Source organism: Delphinus delphis, chromosome 2, assembly GCF_949987515.2.
Source record: "Delphinus delphis chromosome 2, mDelDel1.2, whole genome shotgun sequence".
Lineage (NCBI taxonomy): Eukaryota > Metazoa > Chordata > Mammalia > Artiodactyla > Delphinidae > Delphinus > Delphinus delphis.
The window spans coordinates 11673427-11694460 of record NC_082684.1 but is presented as its reverse complement, the minus strand read 5'-3'; the positions used below and the strand labels follow the sequence as shown (position 1 = coordinate 11694460).

The following is a 21034-nucleotide window of genomic DNA, read 5'->3' as shown; positions in this document are numbered from 1 at the left end:
CAATGAGAAGCCACTGCAATGAGAAGCCCATGCACCACAACGAAGAGTAGCCCCTGCTTGCTGCAACTAGAGAAAGCCCGCGCGCAGCAACAAAGACCCAACGCAGCCCCCCCCCAAAAAAAAACAGAAAAAAACCACCAAAAATCCCAGAAACAAACAACAAAAAAAGTCACTGTAGCTAGATGTGGTGACAGGCAGACACAGAGGTGCCCGTGGATTCTAGCTTGTCCTTGCTCTGCAGCTCTGCATCCAGCTCTCCCTCCCAACTGCAGCCCTGGAGACAACACCAGCCCCAGGCAACCACCAGATGATTGGCTGCAGATCCACGGAGCCACTATCGGGCGTGCTTCACCCTTTGCAGCTCCACCTTAGTGGCTCGATGTCCTTGGCTTCCCAGGTTGACTGGTTGTTAACTCCTTTGGGTCTAACTCCTCTCCCTTTCAGACCTTCACTTCCCCAGCTTCTCCCACAACTGTGTAAGGCCCAATTCCTATAATAATCCCCCTACCCCGAAAGTCGGAGTTGCTCAGCTTCCCTGACTGAACTCTGAGTGATATAGTTACAATGAGAATATCAATTATAGCCTCCAGCCAATTGCAGCAGCTGGGACTGTGGCCGATAGCACCATCTTTCCTGAACTGAGTCTTTTATAGAGGCGTGGCTGGTTATCACCTTGAAGGCTCTGTGATAAATTAGATTTAAATTACTGATTTCCCCTAATTAAGTTAAATCACATGGAATTGTTGATATTAAACCATTCTAACCTATGAAAATCAGAAGATTAAATAATGTATTTGTTTTCCATTGCTATGTAACAAATTATCACAAACTTAGTGGGTTAAAACAACAAACATATCATCCCATATTTTCTGTGGGTCAGGAGTCTGGGCACGGGTCACCTGGGTCCTTAGTCAGGGTTTCTTAAGGCTGCAGTCAAGGTGCCAACTGGGTTTACATTCTCATCTGAAGGCTCAACTGGGGAAGAATTTGCTTCCAAGCTCATTTGGGTTGCTGGCAGAAATCATTTCCCTGCAGCCGTATAACTAAAGGCCCAGCTTCTTGCTGGCTATTAGCTGCGGGGTTCACACTCAGCTCCAAGAGGCTGCTTGCAGTACTTGCCATGCAGTCCACTCAACAGGCCATCTCACCACATAGTAGCTTACTTCTTCACAGCTGGCAAGGTAAAAAGTCTCTAGTGTAAGTCTACTATGAAGATGGAGTCTTATATAATATAATGAAACCATGGGAGTGATATCCCATCATCTTTACCATATTGTATTAGTTAGAAACAAGTCTTACGTCGCACTCACACTTAAGGGGAGGGGTTGCATAATGGTATGAATACCTGAAGGTGAGGGTCATTAGGGGTCACAGTACGTTTATAAGCGTCTTAGCAATATCCTTTCTGACATACTAGACAATCCTAATCATTTTAGTCTGCCACAGTACTCATTTCTTTGATCAGCTTTAGCTGCCTTTTCTCAGAACATGTCTAACGTAACTACATTTCTGAAGAGCAGTAAGAACTGCAATCAATATTTTAGGTAAAGGTGTATCATAGTTTGGCCAAAAAAAAAAAAAAGGACTGATAAGAAAGCCAAGAATACTCAGTGAGGGAAAGGACAGTCTCTTCAATAAATGGTACAGGGAAAACTAGATACCTACATGCAAAAGAATGAAACTGGACCCCCTATCTAATACCACTCAAAAAATTAACTCAAAATGGATTAAGAACTTAAAAGACTTTAAACTGTAAAACTCCTAGAAGAAAACACTGGGAAAAAGCTACTTGACATCAGTCTCGGCAAGTATTTTTGGATATGACACCAAAAGCACAAGCAACAAAAACAAAAATCAACAAGTGGGACTATAACAAACTAAAAAGTGTCTGCATAGCAAAAGAAACAATTGACAAAATAAAAAGGTAACGTACGGAATGCAAGAAAATATTTGCAAGCCATAAATAACAAGGGGTTAATATCCAAAATATATAAGGAACTCATACAACTCAACAGCAAGCAATCTGAGTAAAAAACTGGACTTAATAGGCACTTTTCCAAAGACATACAAATGGCCAACAAGTACATGAAAAGGTGCTGAACATCATTAACCACCAGGGAAATGCAAATCAAAACCACAATGAGATATCATTTCACACCTGTTAGAATGACTATTATCAAAAAGACAAGAGACAACAAATGCTGGCAAGGTTGGAGAGAAAGGGAACCCTTGTGCACTGTTGGTGGGAATGTGCATTGGTACAGCCACAGAGAACAGTAGAGAGGTTCCTCACAAAATTATAAATAAAACTATCATATGATCCAGCAATCCCACTTCTGGGTATATATATCTGAAGATATGAAATCGCTATCTTGAAGAGATATCTGCACTCCCATGTTCATCACATCAATATTCACAATAGCCAATCCAAGACATAGAAACAACCTAAGTGTCTATCAACAGATGAATGGATAGAGAAAATGTGAGATATCTATATCTATAATCTATATCTAGTATTCAGCCATAAAAAGAAAGAAATCCTGCCATTTGCAACAACATGGATGGACCCTGAGAGGATTATGCTAAGTGAAATAAGGCAGAGAAAGAAAAATATGGCATCACTTATACATGGAATCTAAAAACATCAAACTCATGAAACAGAGAATAGAATGGTGGTTTCTAGAGGCTCAGAGGCAGGGAAAAGAAGATGTTGGTCAAAGGGTACAAACTTTCAGTTATAAGATGAATAAGGTCCAGAGATCTAATGTAAAGCATGGAGACTAGTTAACAATATTGTACTGTATACTTGAAAGTTGCTGTGAGAGCACAGGTTTAATGTTCTCACCATAACAACAACAAAATGTTAATTATGTGAGATAAAGAATATGCTAACTAATCTTATTGTGGTAAACATTTTGCAATGTACACATGTATCAAATCATTGCATTGTATACCTTAAATTTACACAATGCTACATGTCAATTATAGCTCAATAAAGCTGGGGGAAAAATAACTCTGGATTAAAATCTATTTTCATTATAAAAAAAAAGGAGACTGAATTTTTCTGGGTTTTATTTCTTATACTCTTGGCTAATGTTCAGAACCTGGTTGTCCCTGTTGGGTAGGGCATTAACATACAGGCAGAGACTTAAGTGTAACATATTTATCTATGTGGAAGTATGTCTTTCAAACTTCTGCCCCTTTTAACAGCCTTATAAGATTTTCTTGTAATAGCTAAATGCCAGAAAGCATTACTAGTATTATAGATCCATTCCAAATATCTTTTAAAATTCCCTTTCAGTATATTTTAAAAGTTATGTTCTAATACAATCTCTGGATTGTCTATCTGGATGGATATACAAGAAACTGATAACACTGGTTGCCTCTGTGAAGGGGAACATAGGGGCTGGGGGACAAAAAGTTGAGAGGGCAGGAGACTTTCACTGAGTACCCTTTTGTACCTTTTGAATTCTGTTCATTTGAATGATTATCTATTCAAAAAATCAAATAATAAAAAAAAATAACAAAAAACACCAGGCTATAGAAGGTGCCAGGAGTTCCTTCCCTCAGTGCTCAATATAAAATCAATCAATGACCACAAAATCAAAGCAAATATTGGGAAGGAAATGAGAAGGTTCGCTGCTTTGAGAACATTACTCCCTTCTGATGGGAAAGACACAATCACTGAGATTCATGTAACTTGTGTGTGAAAATGTACAAAGAGTGCTTGTATTCTTTACTCTTACAGCTCTGCCAAGCTGTGTGAAAGGGAAAAACAAAGATGGGAAAGAAGCTGAAAATGTCTAAAGAACAACTTTAATAACTAAAAGAGGAGGCTAGAGCACACAGACAACTGACAAAAGACTGAAGATTTCTCTTTATACCATGAAAGGAAAAAAAAAAAAAAGACTAAGAATCCCTAAGATACTTAGTTGAATATAGATTTATATTTCTTTAATGTCTGTTATAAATTAACGTTTCTAATATGACATTTTTAGTATTTGTGCTGAAGTGTTTTTTGGGGTGAGAACAGCATAATAAAAGGGAGAAGCATTCACAGGGATTCCGTTCTCTGCACACAAACACTAGCCTCTGCTAAACTAAAATGCGAGGGGATCTAATTCTGGGACCTACAGGATGCCTGAACTCCTTGAAATTGAACACACGTTCTCACGTGCAGGTATCTTACTGGAAGAGAGATGCCAAGATACACCACCAGAGTCGGACTGATCCGAGACCCAATCCCAACTCCCTTTAGCTGTGTGATGTATGAAATTTTGCCTGTTTCCTCATCTGAAAAATGTTTCCTAATCCTAAAAATCTCCCTCATCAGGTTATTTTGAGGATTAAATAAGAAAATATACACACAGCATCTAGCACATTAACATACGATAAACATTAAATAAATGGCAGCTATTACTATAACTAAGTTCCCTTGAAGAGGGCCCCCACCGTTCTGGTGTATTCTAGTTCAAAAGCAAGTATGGGGATTTGCGGGGGTAGGAGAGGGTAGGAAGGGAGCATAATCTTAAGACAGCAGAGCAAGTCAAAGATCATAAAGGGAACAGAAAGGGTCAGTGACAACCTAAATGTGCACTTTTCTCTCACAGATCATTTATTAAAATGCTACATAAAAATAATCCTAGTACTTATTACGTGAAAAACTCAGAAGTGTATGCCTCTTTATCTAAAAACAAAAAATACCCATTTATACCTATACCATGTTTATTATTCTTAAACCATTTTCCCACTAGTAACAAAACAGTAAGCTAGTATCCTTAATTCCATTATCATAATAAAGGAAAAGTCCAAAGCTCTTGGGGTAGAGCCAATGTAATTATGACTTTCAGAAAACTTTTTGATATCTACTGGTTTTTATCTCTTCAATATAATCGTGTTCTCCCTTTGAAACAGTGTACCTCACGGATGATTTCTTCTTACAGAGATCATATTCCCTCTCCGCCTCAAATGGGAAAGAGTAGCTCTGGAGGTGGAAAAACCAGGATTCAGATTTAGGCCTTAACACTTTCTAGCTGTAAACCCAGGTGACAATGTTTTCAAGCCTCAGTTCATCTGTAAGATGGAGCTAATACCTACCACAGAGGATAACGTGAGCTAAGAGCTTACACAGTGCCTGGCCAAAAAATAGGTGCTCAAAAAATTCTACTAAATAAATGAATAAATAGAGTAAGGAACTTTTTAAAAAGAATTAGTACTTTTTGATGCGTAATTAATAGATTTTACCTGCTTAAAGAACGTATGCATTTAAAATAAAAACACTATTTCTGGAACATTTCTTATGGTCTCTGCATGCTGCAACCAAAGAGAGCGTTCAGAAATGTAAATTTAATCAGGCCACAGGCTCAGGATAAGGCCAAAAGTCTCAGCATGGTATACCAAGTTCTTCATTACACAGCCCTGCCGGCTGCTATAGCCTCATTTCTCCATCCCATACCTCTCTTATCTCTGCAACCCCTCCCCTTCCCACCAGCCAAAGTGCCTTGCTCTCATTTATCTCTAGGCCTTGCTACCTGCAGTTCCTTCTGCCTGATATGTGCCTCTTTATCTCCAACCTTTATTTACTTAACTCCTTTCATTCTCCAGGTCACTTCCCTGTAAAGTTCTTGTATAGTTCTTCTTGATACTGTCCCTCCTTCCCTGTCCCTCCTTCCCTAACTCCCTATATTGAGGGTTGAGGCTCCTCTTTTTCCTATGTGCTCCCCACCATTCAGTGCTTTACTCTATTAGGGCACTGACACTGGAATTGCCTATTGGCACTCACCACTGGACTATCCTATTCATTTCTCTACTCTCAGGGTCTGGCATACAGTAAGAGGTCAGTAAGTGTTTGCTAAGTGAATAAAGTATAGGAGTCACAGTGCTAATTCTATACCAAGGATCCATTTGAATCAACAGGTTACATTCCTCCCTCCCCCCATAATGTCCCATTGTTACCTTTATTTGCTTGAAAACCCAGGCAGCTGCTGTTCTCTCAGGTTTACAGACCTATCGTGATGAACAGATTTACGACACTGTATCTATCTACTATTTAACTTAGTACTTGCTACCTTCTATTTAACTAGGTTAGGAGGGGGAGTTCACACCACTGAAGACTTTAGATACTTAATATTTTTCTTTACACTTATAAACAAAAAACTATCAATCTAGAATTTACAATGAGGCATAAAAATAACAAAGAAATTATTTAATCATACATTTCTGAACCTCTCATAATTAGATACAAGCTCAGACAGATATCAAGGTTTAGAAAACCAAGGTGATGCCCACGTATTTTCTAGAAATAGTTTAGTGAATCAGGTTCCAAAATTCACCATTGGTTTTTTTTTTTTTTCTTTTTTTGGCCGTGCCACACGGCATGTGGGATCTTAGTTCCCCGACCAGGGATTGAACCCTCACCCCCTGCAGTGGAAGCCCGGAGTCTTAACCACGGGACCACCAGGGAAGTTCCAGCATTGTTCTTTAATGTAAACTTCATTAGGAAGGAACACTGACAGTGAAAACTTAGTATTAAAACAAACCCACTTCAGGGGTCTATTATGGTTGAAGAGGAACATGGTTAAAAACAAAGCCATGTAACTGTGCAAATAGTGTTTTCAGTTTTCTGGCATGACTTTCAGATGTGTGGATATTTCTTTCACCTTCAAGTACTTTGACATGTAAAAACATTTATTCAAAGTCTTAGCATCAGTGCTAAGTATGAGGCATGTTTCAGTGGAGAGAACAAAACCAGAGCTCAAAGTCTTTTAATATATCAAAGCTACCCCCTTCGTGGAGACATATTTAGTGAGGCTAGCCCATGTTAATTTATAATAGGAATTGATACTCCTTTTCATCTACATATAAGAAAAAACAGCTGGATGGAAGAACTTTCTAGTCAGTTTATATTCACTGAATGTTTTAGCAGGCTCATAAATTAACACTCCAAACTCAGATTCAGTCTTCAGGAGATATTTATAAAAAGGTACTATTTGTTAAGTGTTTTTCACTGAGTAGTGATTCTGAAGGTTCTTCAACACCTTTTGTATTATTTTTATTATCTGAATATCCAACCAGGGCATCCTTGCATTTTTAGAAACAAACAAGAATACAGTTATTAAAATAAAGTAACTATTATGTAACAACATAATTTTCCCAAAGTTTATTAAGTATGTAAAAAAGCGAGACACAGGATAACATGTATAGTATGGTACTATTATATTACAACAGAACAAGATATGCATGTGAAATACACACACACACTCATACACATGCAAAGGTTTGCAAGGAAACTCAAACTGTTCAAATCATGTCATCAATAAGGATTTGGGGAAAGGAGTGGTAATAGGTGAAAATACACTTTAGGCTATGTTTCTGTACGATTCCCTTTTTCAACAATGAGCATACACTGCTTTTGAAATAAATTCATTCAAATTTAAAGGTGTTACAAGGAATGGTTTACTTACGACTGTTACCAAACACACTGTCTATAAACTTTTTAAAAGTACGAAGTATAGGGAATTCCCTGGCCGTCCAGTGGTTAGGATTCCGCCCTTCTACTGCAGGGGGCACGGATTTGATCCCTTGTTGGGGAACTAAGATCTGGCATGCTGCTTGGGGCGGCCAAAAAACCAAAGTACATAGGAAGCTTAGCTACTGCATATAGAGTTGGTGGTTGGTAAATTCTTGTTTTGAAGTCCATCTTTTGATCAATAGAAGTGGCCTTGGGGAAGTAACAATGTAAGTTACTCATCTCTTCTCTAAAACAGGCAGGATGATAGAAGCTACCATATGAGCTACTGTAAAGATTAAGGGAGGTCTTACACAAAAAGGGCTTAGCTCAATGTTTTGCACACTGTAATAGCTAAAACATTTAATCTATCTTAATTCCTGGAATAGTTTCCTGCAGCCACTTTTAAAACCAGAAGTAGACAGAATACTTGTATCTGGGCAGAGTCCTTCTACTCTGGATATTTTAGGAGTTAAGTGCAATATTTGGTTTTAAGGCAGAAACGTCAACTATGTATCTCAACACTGAGTTTGAAAAGCCAGGATACTTGTATAATACAGAGGTTCTTCCTCCTGTCATTTCCCCTCCTAACTCACTAATAATGCCCTCTCCCAATCCCATTTTCCTTGTACTGGTATAACCTGCATCTTAGACTGCATTAGTTTCTGAACTCCTTGGCAATAGAAGGTATAAGAGGAAGGTCAAAATCTGACGATGGCAGAGTCAGAAAAATAAAAATAAGTTGGGGCTTTAGGAAAAGGCCACAATTTAGGCCGTTTTTCTTAGTGTTTCTAAGAGAAAAGGGAACTATAACTGAATCAAAGCAAAATGGGAGTATACACCAAATAGCCCACCACCATAGGGAAAGTTCTATGGACCATTTTTTGGAATGGCTCTGTTTTGCCATCTAACATTGGATGTTTCTTGCAATTGCATCATTGCTTTTAAAAAAGTCTGAATCTGGTAATTTTTTTAGACCTCGGAGACTTGGAACTGTACTGTCAAATTATGTGTAAGGAAAATAACTCAATTCTTATCTTTAGAAATTGTCTACTTAAGAGTTAATGTAATCCAGTTTTAAAACCATTTGTTAAAGCCCAACTGTGAGCCAGGCACTGTGCTTGGTGCCTGTACTTCTATGAAGAGGAATAAACGAGCTCAAGCTGAGGAACCCAGACAGAATTTATATGGTTAGTATGTGGCAGAGGCAGGATTAGAACACAGATCTAACCTCATCTAATGTTGTTTATAAAATACCATTAAATTTGGGCACTGCTATTTATCTCTGAACCTCTCTGAGCAAATGGGAGATGACATGAATCAGCATATTTGAAGTGCCTGCTAGGTACACAGTGGCATTTGAAAACTGTAATTCTCTTCTCCCTGGCACTGCATCTTGTATAGCAACAGTGTTCAAAAAATGTTAACCTGGGCCTCCCTGGTGGCGCAGTGGTTGAGAGTCCGCCTGCCGATGCAGGGGACACGGGTTCGTGCCCCGATCCGGGAAGATCCCACATGCCGCGGAGCGGCTGGGCCCGTGAGCCACGGCCGCTGAGCCTGCGCGTCCGGAGCCTGTGCTCCGCAACGGGAGAGGCCACAACAGTGAGAGGCCCGCGTACCGCCAAAAATAAAAAAAAAAAAAAAGTTAACCCGAAATCAAGTATCTGTTTCAGAATACACTGCAGATGCTATCTGCTACCTCCAAGTGGGCAGAATTCAACATACTCTTTAAATAATATAAATGCTCAGCTCTTTCTTATCTCAGAGAAGTAGTACTGTTGTTCAAAGTTTTGTGTTCATATCTATACTGACCTGAGTATAGCATTTCATCTTCTATCTGATTAATATCTATAAAGTTCAAATTAAATCCAATTGCTTAGACACTGACTATAATAAACACACAATTTGGGTTGGGGGAAATAAACCAAACCAATCTTCCTCTATTTCATTTCCCTTCACTGTGGCATCCTTGGAATTTCAGTATTACAGAAAAAAGGTTGCGCGCTTAGTGTTGAGAAACGGCTTCTAATTAAACTCTGCATAATTTTAAATGAAGAGGAACAGACATTTGATAGACTTCAAATAAACTGTATGTATTTTAAAATAACACTTGCTACGACTGTAAAGTGCCTGGTGTATATTACATTTACATTCAAAAAGTCATGTAACAAGCCATAATATTTACACTCACTGTCTTCTAAGTATATAAAATAAGGGTGAATAAACACTCTACTTTCAATAGACAAGAAAATGGCAACTCCTGTACAATTTTATTTTCCTTTAATAAAACAGGATAGGGCTTCCCTGGTGGCGCAGTGGTTGAGAGTCCGCCTGCTGATGCAGGGGACATGGGTTCGTGCCCCGGTCCGGGAGGATCCCACATGCCGTGGAGCGGCTGGGCCCGTGAGCCATGGCCGCTGAGGCTGCGCGTCTGGAGCCTGTGCTCCGCAACGGGAGAGGCCACAACAGTGAGAGGCCTGCGTACCATAGGGAAAGTTCTATGGGCCATTTTTCGCGTACCGCAAAAACAAAACAAAACAAAAAACAGGATAAATAAGAAGTAAAAAGATGTCTAATTTAGAATAAGAATTTCCAAGTTACTTTAACGTTTTGAATTATATTTGCATTATTACTGTAAATATGTTTTTATTAGTGAGATTTTAGATACATAATTAATTCTTTGATCTAAATTATAATTAGCACAAAAGGTAAGATTATACTTGGATTAAACTTTTTTGGCTTCAAAAAATTAATAGCCTTGACTGGCTTCCAAGAATATTCTAAATTCAATTGATATTCTATTTCATATCAATGGACCAACAAAGTAAAGAGCTGATGAGACAATTTTACTTGAAATTTAACTTAAAACTACGTTTAACAGTACAGAGTTATACATCATTTGGACCACATCTAAATTTACTTTTATAAATAATACTTCATATTTATCTCGATTGAGGCTCCCTGCTTTCATTTTATTTGCAACTTCTAGGGTTAAACATTTATTATACCCCTCCCCCCTTTTAAAAGAAAAAGTTACTCAGTTTTCATAGGTTCTAAACATAATTCAAAATATATAACTGAGAGTCTACTAGGAGCAAAGCCCTGTGCTAGGTTTTTTGGGTGATTCAAAGATGACCCAGATTTTGATCTTATCTTTAGAGAATATAGTTGATACTAGTTGGTAGAGGAAATGAAACAGTTATATAGGTTAATTTCAAAATAAGTCAGAAGATGTAAAAACCTAAAAGAATAATCAAAGTGTTTTAGAAGTTTGCAAGCAGAAAATACTTGTAATTTGTAATGCCTAAGACCAAACAAGGGAAGTAGCATGTGAGTTTGGTCTTAAAGACAAGGGTAGAATTTGAACATTTAGTGAACAAAGTCAAAGATATTACAAAACCAAAGAAAAGTGTGAGTAGAGGGTCAGAGGTGAAGAGTTTATAGTTTATATGAAAAACGGTTTAAGTTCTAAAATAAAATGTGCAATTAAATATTTTAAATATTACATGTTACAATTTTGAGTAAGTTTTGTAAGCTAAATTTTATTGTGATTAGAGATGTGTAACTTGAGTCTTTTGAGCTGCCATTCCTGAAACTGAGATTAATTCTTCATCTATGTCACATATTTAACTGAAACCTATATTTACTACTCTGATCTGTTGATAATGGTCTTTAACTTAGTTCCATTGTTCTCTAGGAAGTATATCCAGACTAATCTGCTGAAGAGGAAATAACTACAGACAGAAGCAAAATGAACTGTCAGCTCAACCAAACCGAGACAGAAGGAAGAGTGTCAACATGGGGACAATGGAGAGGATGGGAGGAGGGAGGAATGGATTAGAGTGGGGACAGTTAGTCTTTGCTATTTTGCATTCGTTTCAAGTCACACACTCTTGGAATCTGACCAAGTTGCTAAGGGAAAAAATTAGGTCATTGCTTTCAGTTGTTTCTCTGTTAGATTTTTAATCCAATAAAATATAATCACATGTATTATGCCTAAAAATATGGACAATGAATTTCAGAGGCTATTTTGGAACTAAAGTTATAAATTTCATATTCCAAAGATTGAAAAATACAGTTTTGATCAATATGAAAAAATAAATCTGTTTAAAGCATATTACTGTAAAATGTCCTGGACTGGAATATGCATGTAGATGTTGGTGTTAATTCTGGGCTATTTTGTTCTGAGGTCAATGGTATTTACGACATGGAAACAGAAGTTCTTACCGTAGGCCTGTGGGTTGTTAAAGTTCATGAGAAAACCTGTAGTTCTCCTAAAGAGTGGATTTTTATTTAAAAAAATTATGAATCAATAGTATATTCTCACTGTTCTCACATTTTCAGAACTGCTTACACAGCGTATGCTAAGGTCATTGTGCAAAGTCAGTGATCAAACACCTGGTCCTTCTTTTGAGGCTCTTCCAACCTAGTCTTCTATTTTGGAATTTTATACACTAGTCTTTTTAATATAGGTACTGTTATGAACTAGGCTTCTAAGCTGCAACCACAGAAAACAACTCTGGTTGGCTTAAGCAGAAACGGAATTTATTTGAAAGGATACTGTCAGTACAGAGCTGCTGGGAAAGTTGGAGATTAGGCTCAGAAAACACAACAAAGGAAGGCTGCAAGTGAGTACTACACCACAGAAACAGTCCAGTGAGTACCTTGTGCAGCCTTGGGACTGTGGCCAAAACCACTCCTGGACAGTGAATGCCATCACTGGTACCACTGTCATTGACTTCTCTCCTTTTCCACTAGGTGTTGGTGTTGCTGCTCCTACCCTGCTTCCAGAAAGAATTCTCTACAGTCCCCGATTCTCTGTGCCATCAGCTCTGGACTGAAAAAGCCTAGGTCATGTGCTGAAGCCCTAAACACAGAGAAGGCTGAGAAAGCAAGTATCCGACCTTTTAGGTTTTTACACTGGGAGGTGGGCTCTGCCTTCTGTGAAGACCTACACAGTGAGGAATTTCCCAACATTAGGAAGGAGTTCCTCACTATGGGCAGCTGAAAAAGTCAAATAACTGATATTGGAATACTTGCCTATTCAGGAAAGAATGGCCCGCTCAGTACAAAGCCCTCTGTTCTCTGGCGAAGTGCTCTGAAGCAGTCTGAGTGGTGATGTACCCAGGTATTTAAATCTCCAGCTGGCCCACAATTCCCCCACATATGTGTTTAGCCCCATCTGCAAGCGGTTCAGTCCCACCAGGCTTATAGCCGAGGCTCCTCTGAGTTGATGCTTCAATCACTAGTCTGCTGATTTGTTCCTGCAACTAGGCCACAGTGGCCTCCCACCATCATCCTCGAAAAGTGGTTCTCATACTCCTCCCGTGCCTCACCATGCCCAAATTCCTGGGCTTGGGGTTGGAAGGGTTGGTATGAGTCACAACTTCATCACTTACAAGCTTAGAAGAAGGCTAGTTATTAATCTCTGAGCCCTACTATACTCATAGGTTGTCAAGATAACCAAATGAGAGGAAAGTAAAAGCCCTGTGTAGACCAAAATTATAAGCATGATCTCATTAGTTAACAGTCCTGATAGATATGATAAATCCCCCAGTTCGTCAGGATTGTGGCCAATCTAGATCTCTCTGGTTCTTCTGGGTACTGATGTCATATCTTTATTATAAAAAATCAATTTTGTAATCAAAGCAGTGTATGCTCATAATTTAAAAAGTCTTGTACCTAGCAATAAAAAGCTTACTCTAAAAATAAAACCTCCTGCCCTATCTCTCTTCCACACCAGTCCTGCTTCCCAGAGGCAACTACTCTCAGTTTTTTAGTACTTTAGTATCTTCTGGTATTTATCTCCTTCTATTATAATTTTTATAAAATTTTATGAAAATAAAATTTTAGAAATTTTATTAAACCAAAATTCAATGTTCAAATTATGACGACTATTTTTTTTTCTTGATGTGGACCATTTTTAAAGTCTTTATTGAATTTGTTACAATATTGCTTCTGTTTTATGTTTTGGTTTTTTGGCCACAAGGCATGTGGGATCTTAGCTCCCCCACCAGGGATTGAACCCACACCCCCTGCAGTGGAAGCACTTAACCGCTGGCCCACCAGGGAAGTCCCTATGATGACTATTTAAATACTACTTACTGCTGAGCCAGGCTGGATACTAGAATTACATTTTCCTCCATATGTAACTTTAAATTTTTCTGGCGAATATTAATTTCCTCTTTTCTCACTTGCTTCATTTTTTATAAATTAACAATAGCTAATTCTTCATAAATGTACCAAAAGATCTATAACACCTTTTTCAATGTCACTTGTCACTTAATGTTCAAACGTTCAGGTAATTGATTTCTTCCCAGATATTTACTTCTTGGAGCCTTTCCTCCTCCTCCTAGTCCAGTCTAGACTAGACGCCCACTACACCTAACATACAGCTCGTCCCTAGGATTTTCTTTTCTTCTTTCTGGTGTTAGACCCCATTTACTGGATCCCACACTTCCTTGTTCTTGGTTTACTTCATCATTTAGTGGAACACATCCTTGGTAACTTCCTGAGTAGGGGTAGACGGGAGGTAAGTTTTTCGAGGCAGGACTGAAAAATGCATTTATTTAGCCTGACACGTGACTGACAGTGTGGCTAAGCATAGAATTTTGTGTTTAAAACAATTTTCCATCAGCTCTTTAAAGGCAATATGTAATTCAGTTGTTGCTACTGAAGAGTTCAATACCATTCTGATTCCTATTTCTTGTATGGAAACTAATTCTTTCCTCTCTAAATCATTTCAGAATCTTCTCTTTTTCCCTGGTGTTTTCTAGTGAAAGGGATGAAACTTTTAATATAGAAATCCCTTTCACTTTGGCAATATTGATTGTATTATTCCTTAGATACTGTCTTCTCTCCCATTTTCTCTAGTATATATTTCTAAAGCCATTATTTAAGATGTTACACTTTCTGGATGAATACTCTAGTTTTCTTATTTGTCTCCACTGTTGTCCCTCTCTGTTATTTTACTTTCTAGATTTCTTAACTTTCCCTTTCAATCCTTCTATTGCAGTTTTCATTTCCAAAAGCTCCTGTTTTTACTTTTATGGCATTCTATTTATGTCTCATTGTTCAATAAAATGCTCTTTTCTGTAAGGATATCTTGATTCTACTGACGTTTTTCTTCTGCTCCCTTCATTGTCTGTTTCTTCTATGTTATTATTTCTGTCTCAATTTGGAAGCTTTCCTCAAATGTCCAGGGTTTTTATATTTAAGACTGAGGCAGTAAATACCTACTTGGAAGCTCTTACAGAAGGAGGCTTGCTGACTGTAGTCTTCTCTGTAGAACCACTGGAAGGTATGCTGGCTTTTTCACTGTGTAATTTCATCATGAAACCCTGAAACAGGTCTATATGCTCTTGGGCTGTTCACCACTTCTGGAGCCCAATTTACTGTCCTTTATCTGTCCGGGCTTGGACCAGAGCAGGTAAAGGTCAGGGAATGACTTCACCATTTAGTTTGTAGGCTTTCACATAATTCTAGGTTTCAACCTTGAGCCTTACCCCCACCCTTCTTTATCGTTATCTCCAGATGTGGAATCGCTCTAGTTCACTTCGTTTGAAAATAAACCTCAGGTCTCTTGTGTTTAGAAGGGAATTGAGGGGGCAGAGGTCAGGATTTGCCACCTGGTTGCAAGTGATATTAATGCAAGGACAGATGGACCACTGAAACAAAATGAAAAAGTACTAACTCATGTATTCATGGGAGCTTAATAAAGGGTGGCACACAGTAAGTTGAGGCCTCATTACCTGTTAATTCACCTCCTTAACAGTGATTGCCTACTTGTCTGAATAAAACACATTCTCAATGTAGGCCAGGAATCCTCCCTTTTATCTACTTGCCAAACCACTCCGGCTGTCTGCCTATATTGCCTCTTTTTATGATGTTATTTTATTTTTTTTTAATTTTTAAAATAAATTTCTTTATTTATTTAATTTTTGGCTGCGTTGGGTCTTCGTTGCTATGTGTGGGTTTTCTCTAGTTGTGGCGAGCGGGGGCTACTCTTCATTACAGTTCGCGGGCTTCTCATTGTGGTGGCACCTCTTGTTGCGGAGCATGGGCTCTAGGTGTGTGGGCTTCAGTAGTTGTGGCACGTGGGCTCAGTAGTTGTGGCTCACGGACTCTAGAGCATAGGCTCAGTAGTTGTGGCGCGTGGGCTTGGTTGCTCCGTGGCACGTGGGATCTTCCCGGACCGGGCTCGAACCCATGACCCCTGCACTGGCAGGCGGATTCTTAACCACTGCGCCACCAGGGAAGCCCTACAATGTTCTTAAAACTATTAAATCACCTCTCCACCTTGAAGGGCATACGTTGTCTCAAGGTCTTGCCTCCTTCGATAGAATCTGTCTCCTTTTGAAACTGGGCTTTAACTTTTAAAGTTAAATCTAATTTGGAATAAAAGGTAACAGTCATTAATTCATAAACATTTACTGAGTGCCTACTATGCCCCAGGCACTGGGGACACAAAGATGAAAACAATATGGTCCTATCCTCAAGTTGCCAGTCTAGTCTCACAGCCTTTCTTAACTGGGAGTCCTCGTCTGAATCATAGAACACAGAAAATTATTTCGGTGACTGTTTTCTTAATTCTCTCCAAAATGGTATGTAACTAGTATCATGCTGGATGCATGGAAGAGATGCTAATTCATTACACATAATAGATGCCTCAGAGGATTATAGGTTTAATCTGCTTGCAGAACTCTGGCTGAGAGCTGAGTGACAAACAGCCAGATACAATAGTTTGATAAGTGGTATGCACCAACTCACTAGTGATAAAATTATAAGAAAATCTTAAAAACAGTAATTACTTAAAAAAAATCTGTAAACTATTCTCAATATGCGGTTTAGTCAATATAATTATAAAATTATTTTTTAAAACTTAAAAAGTTAGTTTTAGAAAAGACTGGTAGTGAACAATGTATGTTGTGATGATTAGCATTTAGCAGCTAACATTTATTGAATGCTTACTATGTACTGGGCACTATTCAGATCACTTTACATATATTATTTCCTTTAATCCTCATAAACCTACCTTATAGCATTACAATTCTTATTTTACAAATGAGAAAACAGGGGCTTAGAGAGATGACTTATAAGGTCAAACGAGTTAAAACATGATAGTAAATGATTCAAATCCAGCCTGTCTGGTACCAGAGCCTGAGGTCTTAGGCTTTATGATATAAAATCCCTCTCCAAGTGACTACATATTCTCCTTCCCATGGGAATAGGTAAAAATTACCTTGAAGTTATGGTCTGTTATAAACCCTAGTATGAACAGTATAATGGGTATGGAAGAAAGATAAGGCCTACATGGGGTGCGAAAAACAAAACACCAAATAATCCAAACTCTATATTTTGAATAATTAAAGGAAACAGAGAGTCATGTACACCCAAATTTTTTTTTTTTTTTTTTTTTTTTCTCAGTACGCGGGCCTCTCACTGTTGTGGCCTCTCCTGTTGCGGAGCACAGGCTCCGGACACGCAGGCTCAGCGGCCATGGCTCACGGGCCCAGCCGCTCCGCGGCACGTGGGATCTTCCCGGACCGGGGCATGAACCCGTGTCCCCTGCATCGGCAGGCGGACTCTCAACCACTGCGCCACCAGGAAAGCCCATGTACACCCAAATTTAAGGGAATATTTCTTTGCTTGTTTTAAGTAACCAAAATTAAGGTTCTGCAAGGAGTGTTGTTTTATAGCTTTAAATGTGCTCCAAAAAATACAATTTCTAGCTAAATTATATATATAAAAAATTTAACTCACTTAACATAAAAGAACTCTAGATCAAGTATTATCCAAGATCCAAGAACTGGCTCACCATTTTACTTTCCATTAAAAACTTAACAGCAACAAAAAAACATTAAGGGGTGCTTTCCCATTTTTAGAAACAGTACTAAGTATACACAGTACATTTTGGTTTCTTATTATTTGAACTTGTCAAAAAAATAAAGCCATTTTGAGAAAATAGAGATTATTATCTCTTTTTGGTAATGTTGCAACCTTTAAATTTTTCTGTAGAGGCATTTTCTGACAAATTTGGTTTTACAGAATGAAAGAATGGTAGGTCAAGCTGCTAGGTTATTTTTGTGACATATCTTCCTATATTCTGATGTCTAATAGTCTACTATTACTAATAATTTTTGTTTTAAACTAGTAAGAAAATATTTTGATGACATTTTGATTATGGTAATAAAACAAAATTAGTACTATTACTACACAGGTAATGGTAGAGTAAGATTTTAAAAAAGATTCTTTACGTAATAGAAATCTTAACTTTTTCACTCATGTTTATAATGTCTTCTGATAGTCTCTCTCATTCATGTTGTCACTGACATTGTTATTTAACTGGGGCTTTTATTTTTATTTCTCAAAGTCTTATTAATTTGTTGATTTAGCCATACATTTTTTCAAGTTAGAAAAATGTGCTGAGCTTTCCTTATTTAAATTAATGTCTTTTACCCAAACCATTAACATTCTCTTCTAATTGGCAACTTCTAGTGTTCTTTTAGCAAACCCTCACCAGCTAAATTTCTCAAGTAGTTTCATGTCATATAGCTTGTTTTCTTTTAATATACAGCCATAGAAAGCTAAGAGTGCATTCTGTCAAGCCAGCAAATTCCCTTTGCTCTCCCATGGAAGATCTCTTTCCAGCTCTGAAATGTTAAGATTCTAATGTTTACCAACAGATATACAATTCTTTTAATGTAACTTTCAAGTATTTATTTGCTTGTAACACACAAAATGTGCCATTCTAACTTAGTTTCAGTTTAAATTAAATGAAGGCACGAGTCTAAGCACTAACTCTGCCTTATGCCCTGTAAACTGTTGCTTGAGGTACAAGTTGAACTTGAAAAGATATAGAATATTTTAAAATTTAAGTCAGAAACCTTGCCCAATTCTTTGATTCAATTAATTTGTATCCAAATGGGACTATCTTCATTTCTGTAATGAACTTTCATTCTTATTCTAAATATTTAAGAATCAATAAGGCACTGGTGTAAATATGAGAATCTAAGTCACCCAAGGAGTCTTAGATCAAGAATAACCTTGAAATCTGGGAAACAGGGCTAGCTCAAAGCTCAAGAGCAGACAGGGTGTAGGTGGATGGTAGCTGGGTAATTATATATTCCCACACCTATCATCTTACATTACGGAAGAAAGAGCCTCAAGTCTCATCTATTGCTTAGTCATTAGTTTTGAATGCTTGGTTTTAATACCAAATGAAGAGCCACATTAAAACTAACCCTCATTCTGTCTCAGATGTCATAACTACAGATTTGAAAAAACTGACCCTGTTACATCCCAGACACTGAAATCATGGAACATATTGGCTGTGTTTTCAATTTGGAAGACAAATATGTCATTTTAGAAATCAAGATTAAAAATCAGAATTTCATACCTTGTGCAAGCATGTTAAATTCCAAGAACAGTGCTATGTGGTAAAGTTCCATGGCTTCTTCTGCCCTAGTCATGTTTGGCTTCCCTGCGACGAGAGCCTGAACTTCACTGAGACTCCCCACAGAGGGGCTACAGTGCAAAACGGAGAGGTCCACCACGTCAGTATACATACAGTGTAATATAACTTTCGCATATTTTTTTGGTATAATGGACTCATCTAATATAATTCTTGTGGGAGTCCTTAAAGTTCGGTCTGTGATTTCTTCACCAGTCCGTATCCTCCTTTGTAATAAATTTCGAAAAAATGGGGACCGTGCTGAAATAATAGCCTTATGAGCTTTGAGCTCTTCATCTAAACAGTTCTGATTTCCACCAAAAGCTTCAACCAGTTCAGAGTCTGAAGAAAAACTAAGGACGACATCATAATAACACATGTAATCAAAGAGTCCACGCATATCTACATCAAGGGAATTTGGTGTTCCAAATTCTTCACTAAGCTGAACGAGGATATCAACATTTTGAAACCTTGAGTCCTCCATTCCAAACTCTCCTGTATAAAGGTAGTGTAACAACGCAGAAAACATGGGCATATCTATACCAGCTGTACTGATGTCCATTATGATCTCTGCCCCATACTCGGGTGAGGAAGAAAGTAGTGTTTTAAAAAATGGACATCTTGCCGCCAAAATGGCACGATGAACAGGAAAACAAGTTTCTTGAAATATTAAGTCTACATCAGTACAATACTTGTACTCATAAAGATCGGCCATATCTTTCTGCAATGTCCGGGCTTCTGGTCTAGCCAAACTGGCTTGTAGAGAAAGCTCCTTTAAGGCTGAAGTTCCCTCATATTCCTCCACTAATGCATTGACATCTCGAACATCCCACCCAGAGAGGAGTTCTCGCATCTGCTTGGCGTGATCAGCAGACCTATTAGATTTTCGACGCTTGATGAACTTCTTCTTGAGGGTGGCAAGGCCAGAGGTTCTCTTTTTTTTGTCTTGTGGTTTCTCATGGCCATGGTCAAGGCTATATAATTTTGATTCACAACCATAGCCTTGCTGAGAATAGGATGATGTCCCTAAGAAGGAAATTAAACAAATGAAAACTTGTCTCTTTTTTCGTGACATTTTCAGCATTCAATTTAATATGCATTTTGTGCTAAAAATATTTACAGACATTTCTGAACCATTCAAATAAAACTGATTTCTGTTTTCATAAAGGAAGACTAAAGAGTTCAGATAACTCATTTTTATATTAAAGAAAGAACAGGGACAAACAAAGCAGATTATTAATTGTAAAAAATGCTGCATTTGTATGGGCAAAACAAATGGACCAAGACACAAGAAACATATTTTGCTGTTTCCACACCAATGGAGATTCCTAGTTTTCCTAGGGTAACTGGCAATTATGGTTAAGACAACCAAAGAAAAGCTCAACTGTGCTATAGCAGCTTGCTCAGGATAAAAATCATATAAGCCAGATTTACATTTGATGGGAAAAAATCTGGATGCTACAGAATCATTATCTGTAATAACTTTTTCCATAGCTTAATCCTTTTTTTAATCCAAAAAGACCACCGAAAACCCGATTCTATTTATACTCACAAAAGAAAATGAAGTTAGAAAAACGGAAACAGTTACCTATAAACGTCTGTTGGGCTTGAGAATTTCCCCCGACCCTCGGGGAACATGAATGAGGATAGTTAGATGCATTAGCACCCATTTTCTTCAGTCACTCAGGCATTCCATCTGCTGGTTCTTCAGAGTATAATCCCAGAGGCCTTTACGAACTTTCAACCCTGGATCCAGTAGCCTCTTTTCATCCATTTCTTGATATGAAACAAAAATAATTTAATTCATTTTTTCAAATGTATCTCAAATTGTACAGTTAAAAAAAAGCAAGCTACTGAAAACTGCTTTTATTTGCAAATAAGGACATGCTGTAAAATTCACATGTAAAAATTTCAGAAAATGTAAACAAACAGTTGAACTATGAATCAGTACTATCTGTAATCTTGAGCCATAAAAGGTACCAATTATATACTTTCTAAGAAAGTAAAAAGTAACATATCAGACTTATTTAAATATAGTTACAGAAAGAATATTTCAAATCACAGGGAAAAGTATT

General features: G+C 37.9%; 1 protein-coding gene across 8 annotated transcripts in view; it reads right to left on the bottom strand.

The window, feature by feature from the left end:
* BTBD7 (BTB domain containing 7) overlaps positions 1–21034 on the bottom strand; it is an 82175-nt gene that overhangs the window by 30287 nt on the left and 30854 nt on the right. For all 8 annotated transcript variants that reach the window (XM_060003999.1, XM_060004006.1, XM_060004007.1 and 5 more), the window contains exons 2-3: positions 20548–20735; positions 18906–19985 (exon numbers count right to left, since the gene is read on the bottom strand). In XM_060003999.1, the coding sequence (XP_059859982.1) occupies positions 18906–19985; positions 20548–20629 (1162 nt within the window). In that variant the 5' untranslated portion in view covers positions 20630–20735. The remainder of the gene's footprint in view (positions 1–18905; positions 19986–20547; positions 20736–21034) is intronic.